This window comes from Castor canadensis, chromosome 10, assembly GCF_047511655.1.
Source record: "Castor canadensis chromosome 10, mCasCan1.hap1v2, whole genome shotgun sequence".
Classification (NCBI taxonomy): domain Eukaryota; kingdom Metazoa; phylum Chordata; class Mammalia; order Rodentia; family Castoridae; genus Castor; species Castor canadensis.
In genome coordinates this window covers 145008963-145028404 of record NC_133395.1, presented here as the reverse complement: position 1 = coordinate 145028404, position 19442 = coordinate 145008963, and the positions used below count along the sequence as shown (strand labels likewise).

Here is a 19442-nt window from a genome sequence, read left to right as displayed (position 1 = left end):
AACACATGGCAGGGTCCCCAGCTGCCACCTTGCTCAGCCTCTTCCCTCCGTTCCCCAGAGTGGGACAGGTAGGTGCAGGCTGGGCGTCTGTGTTGTAGGATTCCTTCCTCAGGGACCTGAGTAGCTCAAGACTGTACTGTGATACAGTCCTCCCTCGGTATCCCAGCTCCCCTCCCAATACCAAAATCCATGATACTTAATTCCCTTACACAGGATGGTGTGTGACCCTCCTGTGTACTTTACACCATCTGTAGACTGCCTCTGGTACCTGCGGCTTTAGAAAAGCTGTTAGACTGTATCATCAGATGCATTTTTTCTGAATATTTCTGATTCATGTTTGGTAGAACTCAAGAATGGAGAATCCAGGGATCTGGAGGGCTGGCTGTATACTGGGGGAGTCTTCTCCCTTTTTTGCTGGTGACAGGTGACCAAAGCACTCCCTGCCCCACCCATGTCCCTGTGACACCCTGGGCAGGTAGCAGGGACCTGCCTGGAGCCCTGCAGGGCTTCTCTGCAGACATGGTGAGTGCCTGTCCTCAGTGAGGGTTGGGCCTCTCGCTCCCACTCGCCTCCCTGCTCTCAATTGCAGAGAAGAAAGTAGAGCCAGAGAGGTTGAGCGACTATGTGAGTCAGAAGCGGGAGATGTTCCTCATTCAGGTAGGCCAGTCACACTTGGGGAGGGCCTCCTGCTGGGAGCTGGTCTGGGCAGGGTGCTACGACCAGCTCTGCTGGCCACCTCAGTATGCCCTGGAGATGAAGCGGAACGAGATCCAGCGGCTGGAGATGCTGGCGACACAGGAGGAGACCAGGCTGGAGAGGGCAGAGAGGTCCCTGGCAAAGGACGCCACCTTGTTTGACGAGTTCCTCAGAGAGAATGATCGCAGCTCAGTGCAGGCCATGAAAATGTGAGCCTGTGGCCCCAGCCTGCCCAGTGACACCAGCCCTTCTGTGTCCTTGGGCCTGTGTCCACCCCCTGGCACCTGTCCAACCCAGCCTCAGTTGAACTCCGCGCCCTGAGGCCTGGTTAGGCCCCATTCCTGCCTTGTACCCTCTCGCCCTCCTCCAGCTCTGTCCTGAGCCTGGCCACCCTTTGCAGGTGCTCCAGCTGGTGTCTCATGACTGGGTGGCTTTAATTGCCTATATTTGACCTCCTGATCCCCACCCCTCCCTCAGGGCTGAGAAGGAGACCAAAGCCAAGATGGAGAAGATCACTGAAATCCGGGACCTCACCACTCAGATCATGAATCTCAAGAGGTGAGGACAGAGAGCATGCTGGCCTATGACCGGTCTGTCCCGTTTTCCTCTGTCCCCTCACCCACAGCCACAGGGATCCTAGCACCAGTGACCTCACAGGGACCCAAGGTCCTGAGGGAGGCTGTTGCCCATTTTACAGAGGAGGCCTGAGGCTAAGAGAGAGTCAAAGTCCACACCACCAGGGCCAGCACAGTTTAGAGGCTTCTAGGCTCCAGCCTGGGAGAGCTGCAGCCAACCCTTAAGGCAGACAGATTCCTGCAGGTCACAGGGGACCAACCCTGGTCCCTGCAGGGCAGAAGTCTTTCCATTATCAGGGCTTCTGTGCCTGCTCTCCAGAGTAAGGACCCCACCCAGACTTGACCCAGCAGTGGGCATAGCCTGATCTACCCTCCCTCCCTCCCCTCCACACCCTGATCTACCTAGCGAAATCTCCAAATTTGAAGACAGCCTGCAGCAATGCAAACTCTATAAGGATTTCCTGTATAAGCTCTCACCCAAGGAGTGGTTGGAAGAGCAGAAGAAGCACTTGGCTCTCAAAAAGACCAGAGAGGTCGCAGCGATCCTCATGGGCAGCAAGTCCTCCTCAGTAGTGGACAAAGGTAGTGGAAAAGACAATGGGGTCCCTGGGGATTGGCTCTGCTAGTGGTGCACAGCTGCCAGAGGCCCTACAGGCATGAGGTCCTGGCAGCCCTTTCTACCAATAGGGCAGTGCTACCCCTTAACCACTCAGGTGGCTCAGCCCAAGTCTTCACAGGGGAACACTGGGCTCTGAATTCAAACCAAGCTTTACCTCCTGAGGCTTCTCTTCCTCTTTTGAGGCACAGCCAGGTGAGGCTGTGAGCACAAGCTGCCTTGCTGAAGCTTGGGCCCAGCTGAGGCCACCCAGGGTCCCTTGTTTGCTTCCTTTAGGACCTTGGAGTAAGATCAAGATGACTTCCCCGAGGAACAGAGGTATGTGGCTGGCCCACGTGGAGGGACCCTGCATCCCAGCTCAGGTTGCATGGAAACCTGGGCCTGCTTCCTCCAGAGTCTCCAGTCGTGAAGAAGCCCACAAAGACTCTGCAGCTGGACATGGTCCCGTCCAGCAGCACCATCTATCAACAGGACAGCCAGCCCAGCATGCCTAGTGATGCCGAAGGGTGAGTGGCTTTCTGGGGGCTTGGAAGGGCCTGGTGGTCAGCAAAGGCCAACAGATGGGGAGACCACAGCCACTGAAAACCAGCTTCTCAGATTCCCAAGGGAGGAGACACTGAGGGAGTGCAGGGTGGGCTAGGAGGTGGAGGGGGCCGTGATTCCCTGAGATGGACAGTGGAGGTGGAGTGGGGAGGTTGAGGATGGGGCAGGATGAACAACTTTGGGGCCTCAGGGCATGGGGCTGTCCCTGGGTGTCTGGTTCTGTCCCTGGGGTGATAAAGCTGGGTATAGTGTGAGTGCCCATTAATAAAATAGGGCACTGAGGTGGAACTAGGGAGGGCGGTTTGCCTTGGAAAGTACGCTCCAGGGCAAGTCCTTTACCCTGGCCCCCCATGGTCAGCATGGCTCTGGTGTCAGAGCACCAGAGTATAGAAAATAAAAAGATTAGGGTGACTGTGGGCATCTTTGTGATTTCAGTGACATCTTCCTGATGATCACCAGTATGAGTAATTTCCTCTTTATTGGCACTTGATGTTCCCATTTGTGGAGGTCTGGCTTTTGCTTTCCATCCTGTTAAACCTTTCTGTGTCCCGGGGGCAGCCCTCTGCACCAGCGCAGCACAAATAGCTCCTCCCAGACACAGTCTTATCCAACCACTTTTAACATCGTCTTTTGAGGAACAGGAACTCTTTAAATTAGTAAGCCCCACCTACCATTCTCTTCACTTGTGGTTGGTATGTTTTGTACCCTGTTTAAGAAATCTTTGCCAACTCCAAAGTCAGTGAAATATTCTGTTTTCTTCTGGAAGTTTCATGGTGTACTGCCTTGGATGAGGGTAGTGGTGGTGGGCATGGGGAGAAGTGGGCATTGGGGTCCAGGCCTCCCCTCTTCACCACACCAGGTTGAAGCTCTGTTCATCACTCCTATGTCCCACCTTTGTCGTCCCTGCTCTAGGAGCACCTGGACCCCTTCTATGATTCTGTCCCCAACCTGTTCCTGTGCACCACACCATGTGCACATCAGTCACCCTCAGCCTTCCAGGTCCCACACCAATGCTGGGGAGGCTCTACCTGTTCCTAAGCTCCCTTTCTCCTTACGCATTGTGGTCAGGCCTATGGAGAGCAGCCACCATTATTGACATGGATTCCACATGTTAACTGTGGCCTCTGTGACCCAAGTTGGGGGCTGGAGGTGATTATTCCCAGGTCAGTGTGGACAGCAGGTCCTGAGACATTAGCTATGCATTGCGACCCCTGAGCCCTGGAGGTCAGTGTTGGGACAGTCATTGAGAACACAGGTCTGGGATCACACTATCCTTGCTTTGAATCTTGGTCCTGCTACCTATTAGCCAGTTGACCAGAGCCTTTGAGTACAGTTGGGCAAGCATACCCAGGCTACATCCTTCTGGAGGGGGGACTCTCAGGAAGGCATCTTGTCAGACAGCCGTGCCCTATAGGAGCCTTGAGCAGGTGGCTGGCTATGATCAACACCAACAAATCCCTCACCACAACACTGGCACCAGTGTGTGTGTGTAGTGATGAGGCTCAGGCCTGGCAAGGGCTTTAGCTACAGTCAGACTTCTTCTCCGACAGCCTTTGCTGTCCCACCAGGGCTCTCACAGGGCCTTGCCCTTCCACTCCAGGTGGATCAGGGCCTGATGCACCAAGCCCCGTCTGGCAGTGAGCTGCCCTGCCTGCCCCTCAGCCAGCACAAGCTGCTCACCCTGGACTGAGGCCTGAGCTGGAGCAGGCTGGAGCCCAATGAAAGGCTGCCACACTGAGTACTCCAGGACCACACAACCTTCTTGAACCCTGATGGGCTGGCCCAGGATAGGCCCTTGTCTCTGTGAGGTGCTGCCCAGGGGCAGCTGGAAAAAGCCCTGCATGGCCCCATAGCTGAATGGAGCCATCAGGACAGCTGTGGAGACCCAATTGAGATGGGGCAAGGAGGGAAAGGCCTCAGAGGTAGCACTCAGGAAACAAATGGTAAGGAAAGGGGCAGTCCTGGTAGGGGGAACGCAGGTGCAAAGTCCCTGAGGTAGGATCCACATGTGAGCTGGTAGGGCCAGCTCACTGCCAGGTGCCTAGAAAGCCAGGCTGGGCCTTGGAAAGGTCAGTCCTTGTCCTGAATGGAGGGGCACAGGTAGGTGTGTGTGTGACACAGAGGGAGAAGGGGAAAGAGGGAGAAGGGGAAAGAGGGAGAGGGGAAGAGGGGGAGAAAAAGAGAGAAAGAGAGAGGAAGAGAGAGAGAGAGACAGAGAGAGAGGAAGGAATGAGGAATGAGCTGATAGGATAGGAACAGAGTAACTACTTCAGGGTTGTGGTGGAGGAGGTGAGGAGTGAGAACTGCTGATTGAATTTTGAGTGTCCCCTGGCTGCAGTGATAGCTGCAGAGCCCTTAGGGGGCTGGTGCCACATCTGGGCAAAACTGTGGGAGGAGATGCTTCACTGGCGCCCAGGCTGGTTTTGGACACCTTGACCCGGCTGTATTCCTGCAGGTCCACCTGTACCCTGCTATCACGGGATGACACAGATAGCGACTGGGAGGTCTGTAGCTCAATTCTACCCTCCACTCTGCCGCCCTTTAGTGGCCTCCTGTCCCTGCCCCCACTCCAATCCCAGCCCCGTCCTTCCCTGCAGGAGCTGCCACTGTACTTCACTGAGCCCCAGCAGCTCCTGGACATCTTCACAAAGCTGGAGGAGCAGAACCTGTCACTTATTCAGAACACGCAGGAGATGGAGGAGACCTTGGAAGATCTGAACCTTACCCTGAAAAACACACAGAGTCGCATGTAGGTCCCACGCTGCAAGCGTACCCTCCCCTGCTGGCCCCCAGCCTGGGAACCAAACCATGGGACCCCATCACCCTCTGGGTCTGCATCCAGACCCTGGGCCATTGAGTGAGGCTGGGGCAGGAAGGAGGGTCCTGGCATAGCAGTCGGCTGGGGCCCTGGCACAGAAGTTGGCAGGCCAGGCCTCCTGTCCCTTTTCCAAGGGGGCTGCTGGGGAGGGCATCCTCCCGCCCTTGCTGGGGCTGCTGGAGGTGCAGCATGAGCTATAGGGCAGATGAGGCAGGGCTGTTCCACAGGCTGGGTCAGGCTGAGCTGGGCAGGGTCTGGGGACAGGCCTGGAAGGAGCCAGAAAGGGCCTCTTGGAGGCAGGAGGTATGTGTACTTGTCAAGCATTGCAAGGGGGCCAGGGTTCTGGAAGGATCCTGGAGAAACTCCAACTCCTAGGTCCTGTCAGAGGTGCAGCAGTGAAAGGCAGGTGCTCTTCTACGCTCCTACCTGGAGCTCACCAAGGCTCTTAGGGTCCCTCCTAGTAGGTGTGGCCACAAGCCAATGCATCCCAGTCACCATAAGCCAACCCCTCCCTGGGTCCAGCAGAGTTGAGCAGGGCAAGGTCACCCTGGGCACTAGGTGAGGCTGGTTCAGGGAATCATCCATGAACTTCCTAAACATAGAACATCTTTTCTGGGTCAGGCCTGGGCCTAAGGCCTGCAAGGACGAGGAAGTCTCTGTCCTCACAGAACTGAAATCCAATGGCAGAGGACACAATGCAAAGGCCCACAATTTGACTTGTGGAACTAGATACATGGTGACAGGAGGAAGGGACTGAAGTGGAGGCTGTCAGCTGATGAAAGGAAGCAGAGAAGCCTTCCAGGACAAGCATTATGTGGTTCAGGATGATTCTGAGAGATGGCAAAATAGGCAGCCACACAGACCCGAGGAAAGAGGCTTCAGGGAGCAAGTGCAAAGGCCCTGAGGTAGGAGACAGCTAAGGCTTCTGTGTCCCATGGACCACGGTCACTGGTGCACACAGCTGGGAGTCTCCAGAGTAAAGCGAATCCACCAGCTCTCATGCAGGACTGTGTTTTCTGGGAATGCTGGGAGGTACACAGAGGAGTGGGGGAGAAGAGAAACTGTGGAGAAGACAGGTCTCTCCCCAAGCCATCCCTGGAGCATCATTTGGTGTCACAGCCTGTGTGTATTTAATCTCTGTGAACTCAACCATGCTTTCTCAGGAAACAAAACAAAATCATGTTTTTTTGAAAAATATAAAGCAGACAACTGAACAGACCTCTATCTATTAAAGAAATTGAATAAATACTAACATCCCCCAGAGTCAGGTCCCCGGCCCAGATGGGTTAACTGGTGAATTCTATGAAACATTTAAGGGAGAAATTACAGCACTTCTGCAACCTCTTGCAAAGGACAGAAGCAGAGGGACCACTTCCTGACTCATCCTGCAGGCCAGCATGACCCTAATGCCCAAACCAGACATATGGATTACAGAACATGTCTCAAGAGCCACCAAAATCCTCAGCAAATAAATACACACCAGGTGGGATTTACCCCAGATGTGCAAGATGGTTCCACATTGAAACATCAGTTACTGTAGACCTGCTTTCAAAAGGCTAAAGGACACAAGTTCTATGATCAGATCAACAAAGAAAAAGCATTTCACAAAATCTAACGCCCCTGCAGGATAGAGAAAACTCAGCAAATTAGGAGTGGAAAGGAACTTCTCCAACTTCGTGAACGTCACAAAAAACTACAGCTAAACTACTTAATGGTGGGAGACGAGAAGCTCTTTGCTGAGACGAGTGAAAAGAGAGGGTGCCTTCTGTCCTTTCCATCATCTTGTGGGAAGCCCTGGCTAATGCTTCACAAAGATGGCAAGCCTCACCCCTGCTTCTCCTGAATTTCCCACCCCCTGGCAGGCAGACACTTGGCACTGCTGGTCCTGTAGCCCCCAGACAGGGCTCAGCAGGTCAGGCTCAGAGGGTATGTGTGGGAAACCTTTTGTGAACTGCACTCTGCCACCCCCATCCAGGGACAGGGAGGTCAACCAGCTGAAGCAGTGGATCACAACGATGATGATGTCAATTGCCAAGGAGGAAGAGTCAGCTGCCGAGCTGGAGCTTAAAGCCCGAGTGTTCCATTTCGGGGAGTACAAGGGTGATCAGCAGGTAGGCAGGTAGGAGGTGCCACCACCTCCAGGGTCTGTGCGCCTAATCCAGGAGCGCTTCTGTAGTGGTACCCTCCAAGTACTCAAGCCTGCGCTGGCCAGCTGCCCACTCCATGCATCCTCGTATCTTTGCTCTTCCATGCACCATCTGTCTGCAGTTGAGCATACACACTGGGTTCTGAAGTGTGGGACAGGTATGTCCTCAGGCCAGGCTGGAGGGTGAGAGAATTCTGAGGGGACCAGGTACTAGGCAGCAAGGATGGGCTGGCCAGGGGCCCTGCACACCCCATGCCTGAGACCTGATTCATCCGAATTCATTCATTCAGTTCCTGATTCATCACAACACTGCCAAGGGACTTTGTGCTAGCACTGGGCCAGGGCCACGGCAGGTAGCAGTGAGCAATGGGCAGGTCTGTCACTGCCTTGGCTGGCCTTCACTGTCATGTGCCCAGGCCTTGGATGAGGCTTTTTACCTGTCACTTACATGGAACTCATGTGCCAGGAGCTGTTACCTATTTTCTAAATGTCAGAATAGGCTCAGACAGGGGAGTCCATCTGTCCAGGGCCACATAGGATGTAACCCTTTGGGGAGTTGGGTCAGTGCAGGGCTTCCTAGAGCAAGGGACTGGACCTCCATGGACTTGTCAAGGCATCTGGGGCAGGGGCCAGGACATGAGGTGAGTCTGTGGTCTGACCACAGAGGGACCAAAGGCTTGGCTATTTTGGCGGGTACATAAGTTGTTCCAGCCTGTGACTGCTCCATCCTGGAGGTCTGTCTGCATGCCACAGCCATGTGCGCTGGAGCAGGCAGGCCATGGAGGGAGGAGGCATAGACCTGCAGCCACCCGCTGGAGGCTTGACCCCTGTAGGACAAGCTGCTGGAGAGCCTGAACCACAAGGTGCTGGATGTGTACCGAAACTGTGTGAGCACGCAGCAGGAAGCCAGCCTGGGCACAGTGCAGATGCTGACCATTGTGGAGCACCAGCTGGATGAGCTGCTGGAGAACCTGGAGCGTGTGCCTCAGGTCAAGATCGAGCAGGCTGAAAAGGCCAAGGAGAGGGAGCGGCGCATAAGGTGAGTGGTCACCTGGCCTCTGTCGTGCTGCAGTCCATCCTGGTGCAGGGCACAGGGGACTTTGGCCCCCACGCTTGCAGAGTTCCTGAGCCAGGACACAGATCCAGTGCTCTGTGCTGGGAGTTGGAGGCTAGGGTCTCTACCCGGGGGGAGGGGGGAGATCAACCAGCTGAAGGAAGTGACTGGGGCCAAGGGGTTGAAGAAGGGATGGGGTCTAGAAGAGGGGGAGTTAGTGAGGGTGTGGACATCAGGGCAGAGCTAGGACCTGGGGAAATGGGTGCAGCCCTTTGCTGGAGGTAAGGGTAGCTGAGTGCAGGGCTGGGTGGTGGCAGTGTGTGGATACCAGCTTGCTGTCATAACAATGGGTGAGAGGGGGCATGGGGAGGCCCAATGGAACCCGGCTGAGATGAGGCCATGGCCTCCGGCCTGTACACTGCCTGGGTCATTCATATACTTGTCTATGTGGAGCCCTGAAACACAGCCATCTGCAAAGATCTGTCTTTCCCACAAGCACAGGGTTATCTCCTCATACCCTGCTCAGAGTGGGCAAAGGTTTTTGGTGCGTGGGAGCAGCAACAGGAAGAAACTAGGATCACTGCCCTAGCTTGTGCCAGCCATTACAGCTGTGGGCTCATGAATCAGGGACTTGTGGCCTGCTGAGAACCTAAGATCACCACCACCCCCCAGAAGCCAGGGCCCTGCCTGGCCTTCCCAGGGCTAGGTGCCTTACAAGAAGCAGTGGTGCTCAGGCTGTGGGCAGTGGTGAGACCTAGCTAGCAGGAAGGGCAGAGGTAGAATTTCCACAAATGCAGGAGGGCTTGACCTGACCTGGAGGGGTCTGTGCGGGAGGAGTCCAGTCCCTCCTGGGCCCCCACCCCACAAGCTGCCTCTTGCACCCAGGCTGCGGGAAGAGAAGGCCCTGATGCAGAAGATGATGCAAGAGGAGCGTTTGCAGCGGGCCCTGGCCCGGGCCCAGGCTGAGATCAAGAAGAAGGTGGGAAGGGTGCCTGAGATCACTCTGGGGAGGGTCCCAGGGTCCCCTAACCTGTGCCCCCCTCTGAGATCCTTCCACAGACAGCATCACTAAGGCCAAGGGAAGGGGCAGCTGCTTTCAGGTACAGCTAGGCACCTCTACCCACTTCATCCTAGGATGCCTCCTCCAGCTGCCAGCCCAGGCCCATGGGCCTCCCTCTTGCATACACTCCTGGCTAAGGCAGGCCTGGTGGTAGCTCCCACCCTGCCTGGTGCAGGCCCTCAGATCACAGAACTGACACCAAAAGCTCAGCTCCTGGGGTCCCACTGCCCCACTCACACCCTAGCCCGACCCCAGGCCAGTTTTACTGCCCATCACTGGGGCTCCTCTTGCTGGGTCTTAAGGTCTCACCCCCATGGTGAATGGGCTGAGGCAGTCACTTGCTTTCTGGTCTTGGCAACAAGAAGGAAGCAGGCCCTAAAGCAGACAAGCATGGGCCTGAAGAGACAGGAAGCAGACTTTCTGTTAAAGGGCCTGTTCATGCTATCATTTGGGGAGGGTGAACACTTCAGGGTCTCCTATGCAGTCCCAGAGCGGAGGATGGGTCCGGTCCACTCAGTTTAGCCTGGCATTTCCCAGACTATGTGTTCAGAAGTCCCTGCAAGAGGTGTTTGGAAAAGCTCAGTGATGTTTCAGAGTTGGGCACCCAGACATCATGGAGTCTACTCAGCGAGTGCAGGCTAACCAAGTTCATCTCCTCCACAGAGAGGCAGGAAACTCGTGTGCCGCTCCCGCCCCCCAGCTGTAAGAGTGAAGGACAAGTCTGAGCACACACTGATGGACAAGGATAAGGAGGAGATGCTGTTCTTCTTCACTTAGTTTTGCAGGGCCCAAGCTGGAGCGGCTGAGGGCTCAGGGAGAAGGCTGGCTGGCACTGGAGGCAGGAACGGGGCTGGGTCTGAAGGGACCCTGACTCTGCCCTCATGGTCTTCTTTATGCTTCCTTATTCATGTGAAATAAACTCATGTCTCTGTGGAGTCTAGTAGCTCTCAGGTTACCCAGCTCAGCAGCCCTCTCTTTGGTCATTTCCTCATGCCTGAGGGAAGGAGTGCCATCTTGATTCCCATCTGAAAGAGTGCATGGAGAGAAGCAAAGGCCATTCCCTATTGGGAGGTGGTGTGGGACCCATTCCATCCCACAAGACAGAAGAAAAGCCAGTGGTGAGCTAGGTAGATGAAAGGGTTATTACTACCACCTAAAGGGGGAAAAATATCTCAACACCATACACACAGTCCCTTGAATTAAGCCAGGAGAAAACTTTTGGTGTGTGACAATACAAAAACTTTTATTATTCATTTGCACTAAAATTGGGCCCTTCTCAGCAGGGAGCCTCCTTGTCTAGAACTAGGACAGCCAATCCCATCACTTGATGGTGGATACTCACTGGGGGGTTATGGGAGAAGGCAGGGGCTCTCTCTGAGATGGGGTCTCAGGGCAGGTGACAAGGTGCCTGGTTCCTTGTGGAAGGAGGAGAGCCCTGATGACATACAGGCAAGTTGAACCCTGAACTCTAGTCTGTGACACAGCAGAGATTTGTGGAAAGGAACTTTTTCAAATGGGTTTCAAATCTCCTTGTGGGAAGCAGCACCTGGGCAGATGACAACCCAGAAAAGGATGAAGAAAGGACTCCCTCTAACTTGGCCTCCTCCTCAAATTCAAGAAACAAAGAAATACAGAAAGGGCAGAATTCGAATGATTCCCAAGTCTCAGAAACAAAACAACATCTGAATAAAGATATACTTCAAAAAAGGCACAAAGCAAAAAGAAAACAATTCTGAGTTACCCTGTGTCCAGTCTATTAACTAACAAATAAATATGTGCAAGGTAATCAACTTGTTTCCTTTTGCAAGACAGACCCTACTCTGTAAAAATATACATGGACGTATTCTATGCACATCTGCAACCTCAAAGTATACACGTGTCGTTATAGTCCTATACATAATTTACAACAGAACATCACTTTATAAACCATAGTCAAATACTATTTAACATTAATGTTCAAACATGGAGTTTAGAAAAATTATTTCAAAATTTTTAACTCTTCCATCCCAACTATAAGCTGTACTTCTGGTCTACAATGAGGGCTCATTACCAGGCCACTGATGGGTGCCAGTACATTCCCAGTCATTTTCTTCCAAAACTAGCTGCCTGTCTGCCCTGCTAGAACATGGATCAAAATTTGGCTTTACTGGGACAACAGGACTTCTTTGGCCCGCAGTGTGGCAAAACCAATCGCCCACAAATACCACCCAAGGTACTGAGAAATGGTCTGTCCCATAAGCTCTCAGAAAAGAATGGGATTTCTAGATCTCTCTTGGCCACAGTGCTGAAACACAACTAAAAGACCCTGTTTGGATTTACTACAGAGTTGTACTTGAGCAGGAAGCCTGTGTCCTACCCTGCTTCCTGCTATTAACATCTAAGGGGATTCCAGGCTCTAATGCACATGCTTGGCATGGACACAGAGCCTGGGTAAGGTGACCCTTGCCTGTAAAGGCAGTTTCCAAGAGTACAATGCAAACTGGCTCCTTACAAAACAGAAGGAAAACATTTTTATAGATGTAGCCAAGAGCCTATAATTAACTAGGCTGGACTTCTGAGCAGAAGCCAAGTGGAGTCTCCCCAGATCCTGTACCGTATCATCTAAAGTATCAGGCAGGTGCAGCTGAGATGTGGCGTTTTGTCTTGCTCAGGCTGTGGCTGGTGTCACTGAAGGTCCCTGTCACTGAAGGTCCCGCATGTTGATAGTGCTTCCTGGTACCTGTGCAGCCTCGGGCCCAGTACCACTTCCAGTTGCCTGATACACCTCCTGCAAAATCAAGCAGAGCAGTGAGAAAGGAAGATAGAGGAAGAAGGGAGGGAAAGAGTGGGAGGCAGTGCAGAGGTCAGGTCCTGCATCTCAGTCCCACAGTTTCTCAGGACAGGCAACTGCACCCTGGTTGTGGGGGAGGGCAGTGGTAATAAGGCATCTGATTTTTCTTAAGACATGCTTCTCCCTTGTTTTATTTTTTGACAATAGTGGAGTTTGAAATCAGGGCCTTGTACATGCTAGGCAAGTGCTCTACCACTTGAGCCATGCCCTCAATCCTATTCCTCCCTTGTTTTGAACCTAAGTTCCTTGAAGAAGAAACATCAAACATTAAAAAATGGTAAGCAAAAATGAACTCAATATTAAGTTTTTCCAGGTTTTTCTTACACACACTTGAGGTACTCACACAGATTCAAGCACCACGTATCTTTCTGTAAAACAAGATCACCTTTGTCTAGTGTTGCATGAGCAACCCTCCAGAAAGCAGGTATCACCATTTGCACCATCAACAGCCTCCACTGGACACTCCACCCACCTCCTCTTTTGGAAGGAATGCTCCCACTTTGTTATCATTAGATTCCAGGCTGCAGTGAACAATCTTTTGGCTACTGATTAGGTTGGACCTCGTTCCTTTAGGAATGGTCTCATGAGTGGGCTTGCCAGGCACAGTGGAGTAGGGAGTTCTGATACGAGATGGAAATCCAGTAAGCTACATACCCAAATCTGAATTATCATGGCCACCTATTCTCAGCTTAACCACGTAGCTATGATAACTACTGAATGTGCCTGGTGTCTTCTCCTATAGGTTAAAAGGTGGTCAGATACTTGCTTCCCTTCCCACAGAAGTAACTAGAATTTCTGAATATAAAGCAGGTCATGAGTACATTATGTTTCACCTTGTCCACAAGCAGGAGCTGCAGTGACAGCCAACCTGAGCTTCACTCAGAGCTGCCCCTCTGACTGCCTCTCCCAAAGGCAGAGAAAGCACCCTGGCCAGCAACCCAAGGAGATGCCACAGCAGGCCTGCTGCAGCAGCTGGCCTGTCCGCAGGCCTGTCCCTTGATGTGGGAAGCCCAATTAACGGTCTTAACAAGAAAAAAGAGGGTTGTAGGCATCCAGACCTGAAGGACGTAGACAGGCAAATCCATGGTGAAGTAGGGGTGGAAGGCAGAGGGCTGTGGGCTGAGGGCCAGCGGCAAGATTCCTTCACCTGTGGGGTCATCCTGGGGAGGCAACCACCGAAAAGACTGTTCACATGTTAAACAACACAGCCCCACTGTGCACTTTGCCCTGATAAATCCCTTTACTGTGATGCTCAGGAAAGCTGGACCACCCACCACATTCTAGGGGTTGGGGGATACTGGCCCCTCAGCCTGGCTCTCACTCTTGCCTTGATCCAAGTTTAGTCTGCTGCGCCTGGAATTCTTTGCTATCTGGCTCCTCTCCACTCCCCAGTTATTCCCACACTCATACCCCTCCCCTCAGCACCAACACCTCATTTCCTTCTACAGGTGTTCCTGAATTCCCCATGGATGCCAGGGGCTTTCCCACAGCCCAGATGGAAGGGTCCAGAACAGATAGGGGCTCCCTGAGGGGGAGGATGCCAGGACTCCCACAATCCAGTTCACCTGTCTTTCACATATGCGGCCCATGGCCACCCACAACCCCAACACTGAGCATCTTATACTGCTGCCTCCCCATTCTCCCACTGCCTCGAGGATCAAGCATGGTACTACCGTTTCCGTATTATGGGTGACAAACTGAGGTCAGTGTGCTAAAGCAACTTGCTCAAGACACTAGCCAGCGAGGGACAGATGAGAGATTCAAACACCTCTTTACTCAGGTGTTCCTTAAAAACATCCCATGCACTTCCTTTCCAACTGGTTGCTTTTCAGCCTGAGGTACTACTTTCTTTCAGTCTCCCCACTTCAAGCCCCTGGTCCACTCCTGGAGTGCCTTCTCCACTTCTGACTTGCCCTCTCTGGTTGTGCTCCCTTGGAATGGGTCACTAGTCCCTATCTCTGGGGACTTCCTTATTTCTTCACAAGTTCCAAGATGCTCTGGGCCCAAACCTGGAAGGGATTTTTTTCCTGCTCATCTCCACAGACAAGCCTGAGTCCTCACTCCCCATCAAACCCTTGCCTACTTCTTGTTTCCTTTAGCCCCCTTCACTGCCTGCCTCTCCAGCTCACCCTTCACTCCGGCTGCCTCCCTCTCACCTACCCATGCCCTGTGAATCCTGCACAGCCACTGCAGCCCTATCTCTTTCCTTCACGAGTTTCTCTCAGGATATTGACCCCATGGACCTCTCCTGTTTTTAAGCTCCTCCTAAGCATCAGAACCAGGCCTGCTCTGTACTTGGATGTCGCCTGCCTCTGTGATTGCACCTGCTTGCAGCAGGGTAATTTCACAGCTCCCAGTGATGTGGAATAAAGAGGTGCTTGTGACTGAAACCTCAGCTTCTTATCCCTTCCTTCCCTGCCAATCCAGCCTCTCAGCAGTAAGACTGAAGTGTAGGTGTCCATGGGGCTGTTAACAAACTGTGCTCTGTGGGAGCCCATTGGCAGGCTGTCTGCTGAGCCCCAAAAGGTTGCTCGCCTGTCCTTCAGTGATTCAGTGAGACAGGAAAGAAAGTGGAAGATACAGAAAAAACAAAAAAGCCCTTCCCACTACCTTTAACATAGAAAGGCTACATCCAGGGGTGTGCTGTGAGCCCCTTCACCCAAGCTCCAACAGGAGAATCAGTTCTGGGGAGGAGCAGGGCAGGGCATAGCCACCCTGGACTGCCTCAAACAAGACTTTATCCTGCATAAAAAAGCCACAGGAGGCCCTTGGCAGGAGAGAGGTACTGGCTGTCTACACCTCAGATAGAGGTGGAGAAGACAGACCAGGTGGGAGAACTAGACACGGGGTAAAACAGTGCCACAAACCTGATGCGTCAGTCCTAATAAAGGCAAGAACTTGCACAGATGCAGTGAGACAGGCTGGGAAGAAGAGAGAGGGTGGGGTTAATTAAGATGTCCGGGATGTGGACGTGAACTTGGGAAAGTTTAGATGGGGGTTAGGGCATTTCACTGAGAGGGTGGTGGTAGTCTCCAGCGGACCTGGGGATAAGACATGGTATCACCCCTCCACCCAGCCTGCCATGCAGACCTGAACATCCATGTGGCTCCCACCTGCATTACCGGAATCTGGACACACTGCATGCCTTCTGTTGGAGCTGGTCCTGGCAGACTTCCACTGGGAACCCCAAGGTTCCCACACAAACAAACGCTCTGGCCTGCATGGAAGGGAGGAGGACTGATCTTGCCACGTTTCATTTTTCTTTGAGTTGACTCTGAGGCTCCTAAAATGAGACAGATTAAAAAGTGACACCTCCAATAATATTTGCTCTACTGGCTCTTTCCCTCTCTGAGGTCACAATGCAGAGAAGATGGCTTTTTGGTAACCTGTCATTCTATACAGCTGGATTGACTTACAATCCCTCAGCAGGAACACCACAAGGCAAAAGGCAAGACAAGCAGATAAACCCACCAGGATTTTGATTAGAAAATTTAAAAACATACTACATAATTTGCCAGACTGCAATCAAACCCAAGGTACTCATTCCTAGAGAGCAGAGGCCTGGTCCCATTCCTCTAACTCCCTCAGCTCTGGACAGGCGAAGACATGAATACCACTGTGTGCAACTAAGGACATGGAGCCACAGAACCAGGGAAGAGAGAAAGGAAGCAGGCAGGTCATCACATCCCACCCTTTGGCACCTCAGACACATGGCTAAGTGATTTCATAATCTTTCAGACTTGCTTTTGTCTAGTTTCTTTTTCAAAAGTCTTTACACTGGTTTTAAAAACATATGCTTTAAAAATGAATGAAAGTAGCAGAATGAAAACCACCAAAAACTGTTTAAAAGGAAGAGGGAGGAGGGATGTGGTTAACAAAGAATAATATAGATTGAGTGAATTTGATCAAAGCACATTATATGTTATATCACAATGAAATCCCTTTGCACAATTAATTTATGCTAATAAAACTTTTTTAAAGATACTGAAGCATGAAGGAGAGGAAAACATTCTACTACCCAGGATTAGCCCCCGGGGGCACCAGAAAGCCCTGGTGTGGGATGAGAGCACATACGGAGAAGATCCATGGCCCACTGTGAATTGTGGTCCGGGACCTTGGGTAAACGACTTAGCTCTGGGTCTCAAGTGTTTCCAGCTGCAATCTAGCAGAAGCAGTCCCCAGCTCGGAAAGGTTTGGTAGGCTGAGTAAGTGTACCTGCGGTAAGCACTCAGCGCAGGCAAGGCTCACAGCAAGCACCAGTGTGCTCAGCATCCTCAATGCCATGTCCACACAGCCTGCCTGGGCTCAGCGATGTGAGGCTTATAAAAACAACTGCATTAGCAATGATCACACAAGTAGATGTAATGCAAGAATTTAATTTTGTTGAATTTAATAAAATAAAAAGAAACAAGTGACACAAAGCACTAAATTTCTGAAAAAATATTTCTTTCTGAAAATTCCTAATGGTCTCAAAGGGGAAGAGGGAGAGTGTGGAGAGGTTTGACTCATTTTTGTACTCTGTGTCCATTTTAACCCATAGCAGTGGACTGCTGCCTTTTTGGTAGCAGGGTTAACTGACAGGCTCTGCAGCTTGTGCCCATAGCAGTGCCATCTGATCTCTAAAGCCCGTGCTGCCTCCCCAGCTTGCTCCCCTCACTCCAGAGGACCGCCTCTCCTATTGCAGGGCCAGCACCCTGAGCGTAGTGTGTTCGTCTGTGGCCATTACAGTGGGCAGACAAGCTTGCACCATAGGGTCACAGGCACACAGTCTGCTGTTTTCTCCTGGTGTGTGAGGAGACCTTTCTCTTTGAAGTACAAGTACTAATCCCGTCATTGCGAGGGTGAGGGTACTTCTGGGGAGCACATATTCAGCTCCAATGCAGTGCAGGGAGATGTGGTTCCATTGCATTTTTGAGTACCAGTGCCCTTCTGCACCTGTTGTGTGTCCCGAGTCAGACCTCCCATCCATGGGAGTTTTGGGAAAACAGCTCCTCAGACCCTGTGCTATTCTGTGCGGAAGGACGCTCAGCCTAACTCTCATAGCTCCAGATATGGGAAGCCCCACACAACTAAAACAATTTAACATGCAACTGTATTCACTCACAAGGAAAAGTATTCACGCTATTAATAAAAATGTGTATTGTTTTTAAGAAGTCTTATGCTTAATACTGAAACATCAGCAGTATTTTCTGGGTGGTGGAGTTGCAAGGGAAAGTGCATGACAAATCCATTTATTTTATTTTTTGGGAGTAAACGACCAGTCAGTCCCACTTATGCTGGACACTCACCCTTTGCTAAACCACAGCTGTGCTCATGCTACCCTGCGCTTGACTCCAGGGCATCTGAGCCACTTTAACCAATCAGCCTCCTCAGCCTGCTGGATCACTTCTTTATCCTTCCAGATGAACTTAAAATTGACAGGTGGGTCCTTCCCCTGCCCCTTTTAAATTCCTTTAGAATTTTTTAAGTAGCTGAATAAAGTAGAATTGAGCATTTTCAGCCAAGTACTCAGCAGGACTTACCTGGGACCTTTTCCATACATAGATGATTTGTCTACTGACCCCAAGTTTTATTACTTTTATAATCGGTAGGGGTGAAGTCTACTTTTTCATTATCTTCTGACTAGTGTAGCAGAAAAACTGATTATATATATATATATATATTTATGAAAAATATAACTGTACAATTAGCTACTTATTGACCCTTCTGACTACTCATTATTTGTAATGATTCATGTGTGTTTTCTCTTTTTTTTGGTAGGTATTGGGGGGTTGAACCCAGAGCCCCATGCATGCTAGGCAAATGCTCTGTACTTGAGCCACACCCCCAGTCCTTTGTTTGTATTTTGTTTTTTAGACAGGTCTCACTACCTTTGCCTGCGCTGGCCTTCCAACTTGTGATCCTCCTGCCTCTGCCTCCTAAAAAACTGGGATTACAGGTGTGGGCTGCCCTGCTCAGCTCCCTGTTTTCTAAGGCAGATGATCACATCATTGATAAGTCATTATCACTTCCTTCTTAGCTATTCTGTAAATATTGTGTTGTTTGCTTCGCTACCTTTTCCTGATTTTGATGGGGTTGCCTCTAGTACCGTTCCTCTGAACTATCATTATTAGAGAAATGTTTTGGGATCTCAGTTGATTAAAGTTTATGTTTTTTTTTTTAACCTGGCAGATCATGAATGTTATCAACTGCCTTGTTTGGCATAGTGAAGACATTGTGGTTTTCTGCTCTCTGATATGGCCAACAGTGTGGACAGGCCACCCTACTAAACCTGAGCCACCTAAAACCCTGGGTGAGTCCTACTAGTCCAAAATTGAAGTGCTGTATCTTACTCAGGATTTCAACATCTATTTTACCTGTGAGAGGAAAGGCATGTACCATGTGGCTGGCAGGCTCAGGGATGGTTCTGGAGTCAGTCTTCCTTAGGTTCAACTCCTGGTCTTGCCCCCAAACTAGCTATATAGGCCTAAGTCAGTTATCGCTCCATATTTTAGGCTCCTTATTTAGAAAATGAAGACATCAGGACCTATACCTCAGAGGGTAGTAGTGAGAACTAAAGGAGGTAACAGACATAAGAGGCTTAGAACCATGCCAGGTACACACTAAGTCTTAGATATAATACCTGTAAGGTTTTAGCATTAGGATATGCTAGCTTTGCACACTAAATTTAAAAGCTTCTGAAACATGTTCAACAATTAGTGGTTCTGCAGAGAGCGGGTGTCTGCCACATGGAAAACAAAGGAGCTGGGGGCACATGCTGGGTCCCAGTAGGGAAGCAGCACAAGAAACAAGAAAGGCATAAACATTAACAGAAACCAAAGTGGCTCATGCAAGTCCAACCCCCTTGGGTGCTTCTTCATATTCAAATCTACAACTACACAGGAACTGTGTGCATATCACTAGAATTGTCTTTCTTCCACAAAGATGTGTGAAAACAGTGTAACTTCCTGGCTGACTGACAGCCCTGCACTCACCTGCCTTCCTCCCCTCTCCCTTCAAAGTGGTCAGTTGTGTGTGCATATGGCAGGCACAGGCAGAAAGGGAAGAAACATGACTCAGGCACCTGAAGATTTTTGTTTTAAAGGGGGAAAAAAAAAATCATAA

The 19442-nt window shown here is 51.2% G+C and overlaps 2 protein-coding genes across 20 annotated transcripts in view; one reads left to right on the top strand and one right to left on the bottom strand.

The window, feature by feature from the left end:
* Cfap100 (cilia and flagella associated protein 100) overlaps positions 1 to 11047 on the top strand; it is a 62196-nt gene extending 51149 nt beyond the window's left edge. For 7 of the 10 annotated variants that reach the window (XM_074044518.1, XM_074044521.1, XM_074044519.1 and 4 more), the window contains 11 exons: positions 590 to 905; positions 1174 to 1254; positions 1678 to 1853; positions 2164 to 2205; positions 2282 to 2393; positions 4886 to 4934; positions 5028 to 5179; positions 7224 to 7359; positions 8228 to 8433; positions 9334 to 9427; positions 10172 to 11047. In XM_074044518.1, coding sequence (XP_073900619.1) covers positions 590 to 905; positions 1174 to 1254; positions 1678 to 1853; positions 2164 to 2205; positions 2282 to 2393; positions 4886 to 4934; positions 5028 to 5179; positions 7224 to 7359; positions 8228 to 8433; positions 9334 to 9427; positions 10172 to 10285 — 1478 coding nt within the window. In that variant the 3' untranslated portion in view covers positions 10286 to 11047. The other 3 variants (XM_074044523.1, XM_074044522.1, XM_074044525.1) reach the window with 2 other exon arrangements.
* Positions 11048 to 11810: 763 nt separating this feature from the next.
* Zxdc (ZXD family zinc finger C) overlaps positions 11811 to 19442 on the bottom strand; it is a 30460-nt gene continuing 22828 nt past the window's right edge. For 3 of the 10 annotated variants that reach the window (XM_074044500.1, XM_074044503.1, XM_074044514.1), the window contains 4 exons: positions 15452 to 15621; positions 15206 to 15259; positions 13397 to 13498; positions 11811 to 12275 (listed from right to left, as the gene is read on the bottom strand). In XM_074044500.1, the coding sequence (XP_073900601.1) occupies positions 12189 to 12275; positions 13397 to 13498; positions 15206 to 15259; positions 15452 to 15621 (413 nt within the window). In that variant the 3' untranslated portion in view covers positions 11811 to 12188. Of the gene's footprint in view, positions 12276 to 13396; positions 13499 to 15205; positions 15260 to 15451; positions 15622 to 18420; positions 19402 to 19442 lie in introns of those variants that run through there. The other 7 variants (XM_074044502.1, XM_020186351.2, XM_074044510.1 and 4 more) reach the window with 5 other exon arrangements.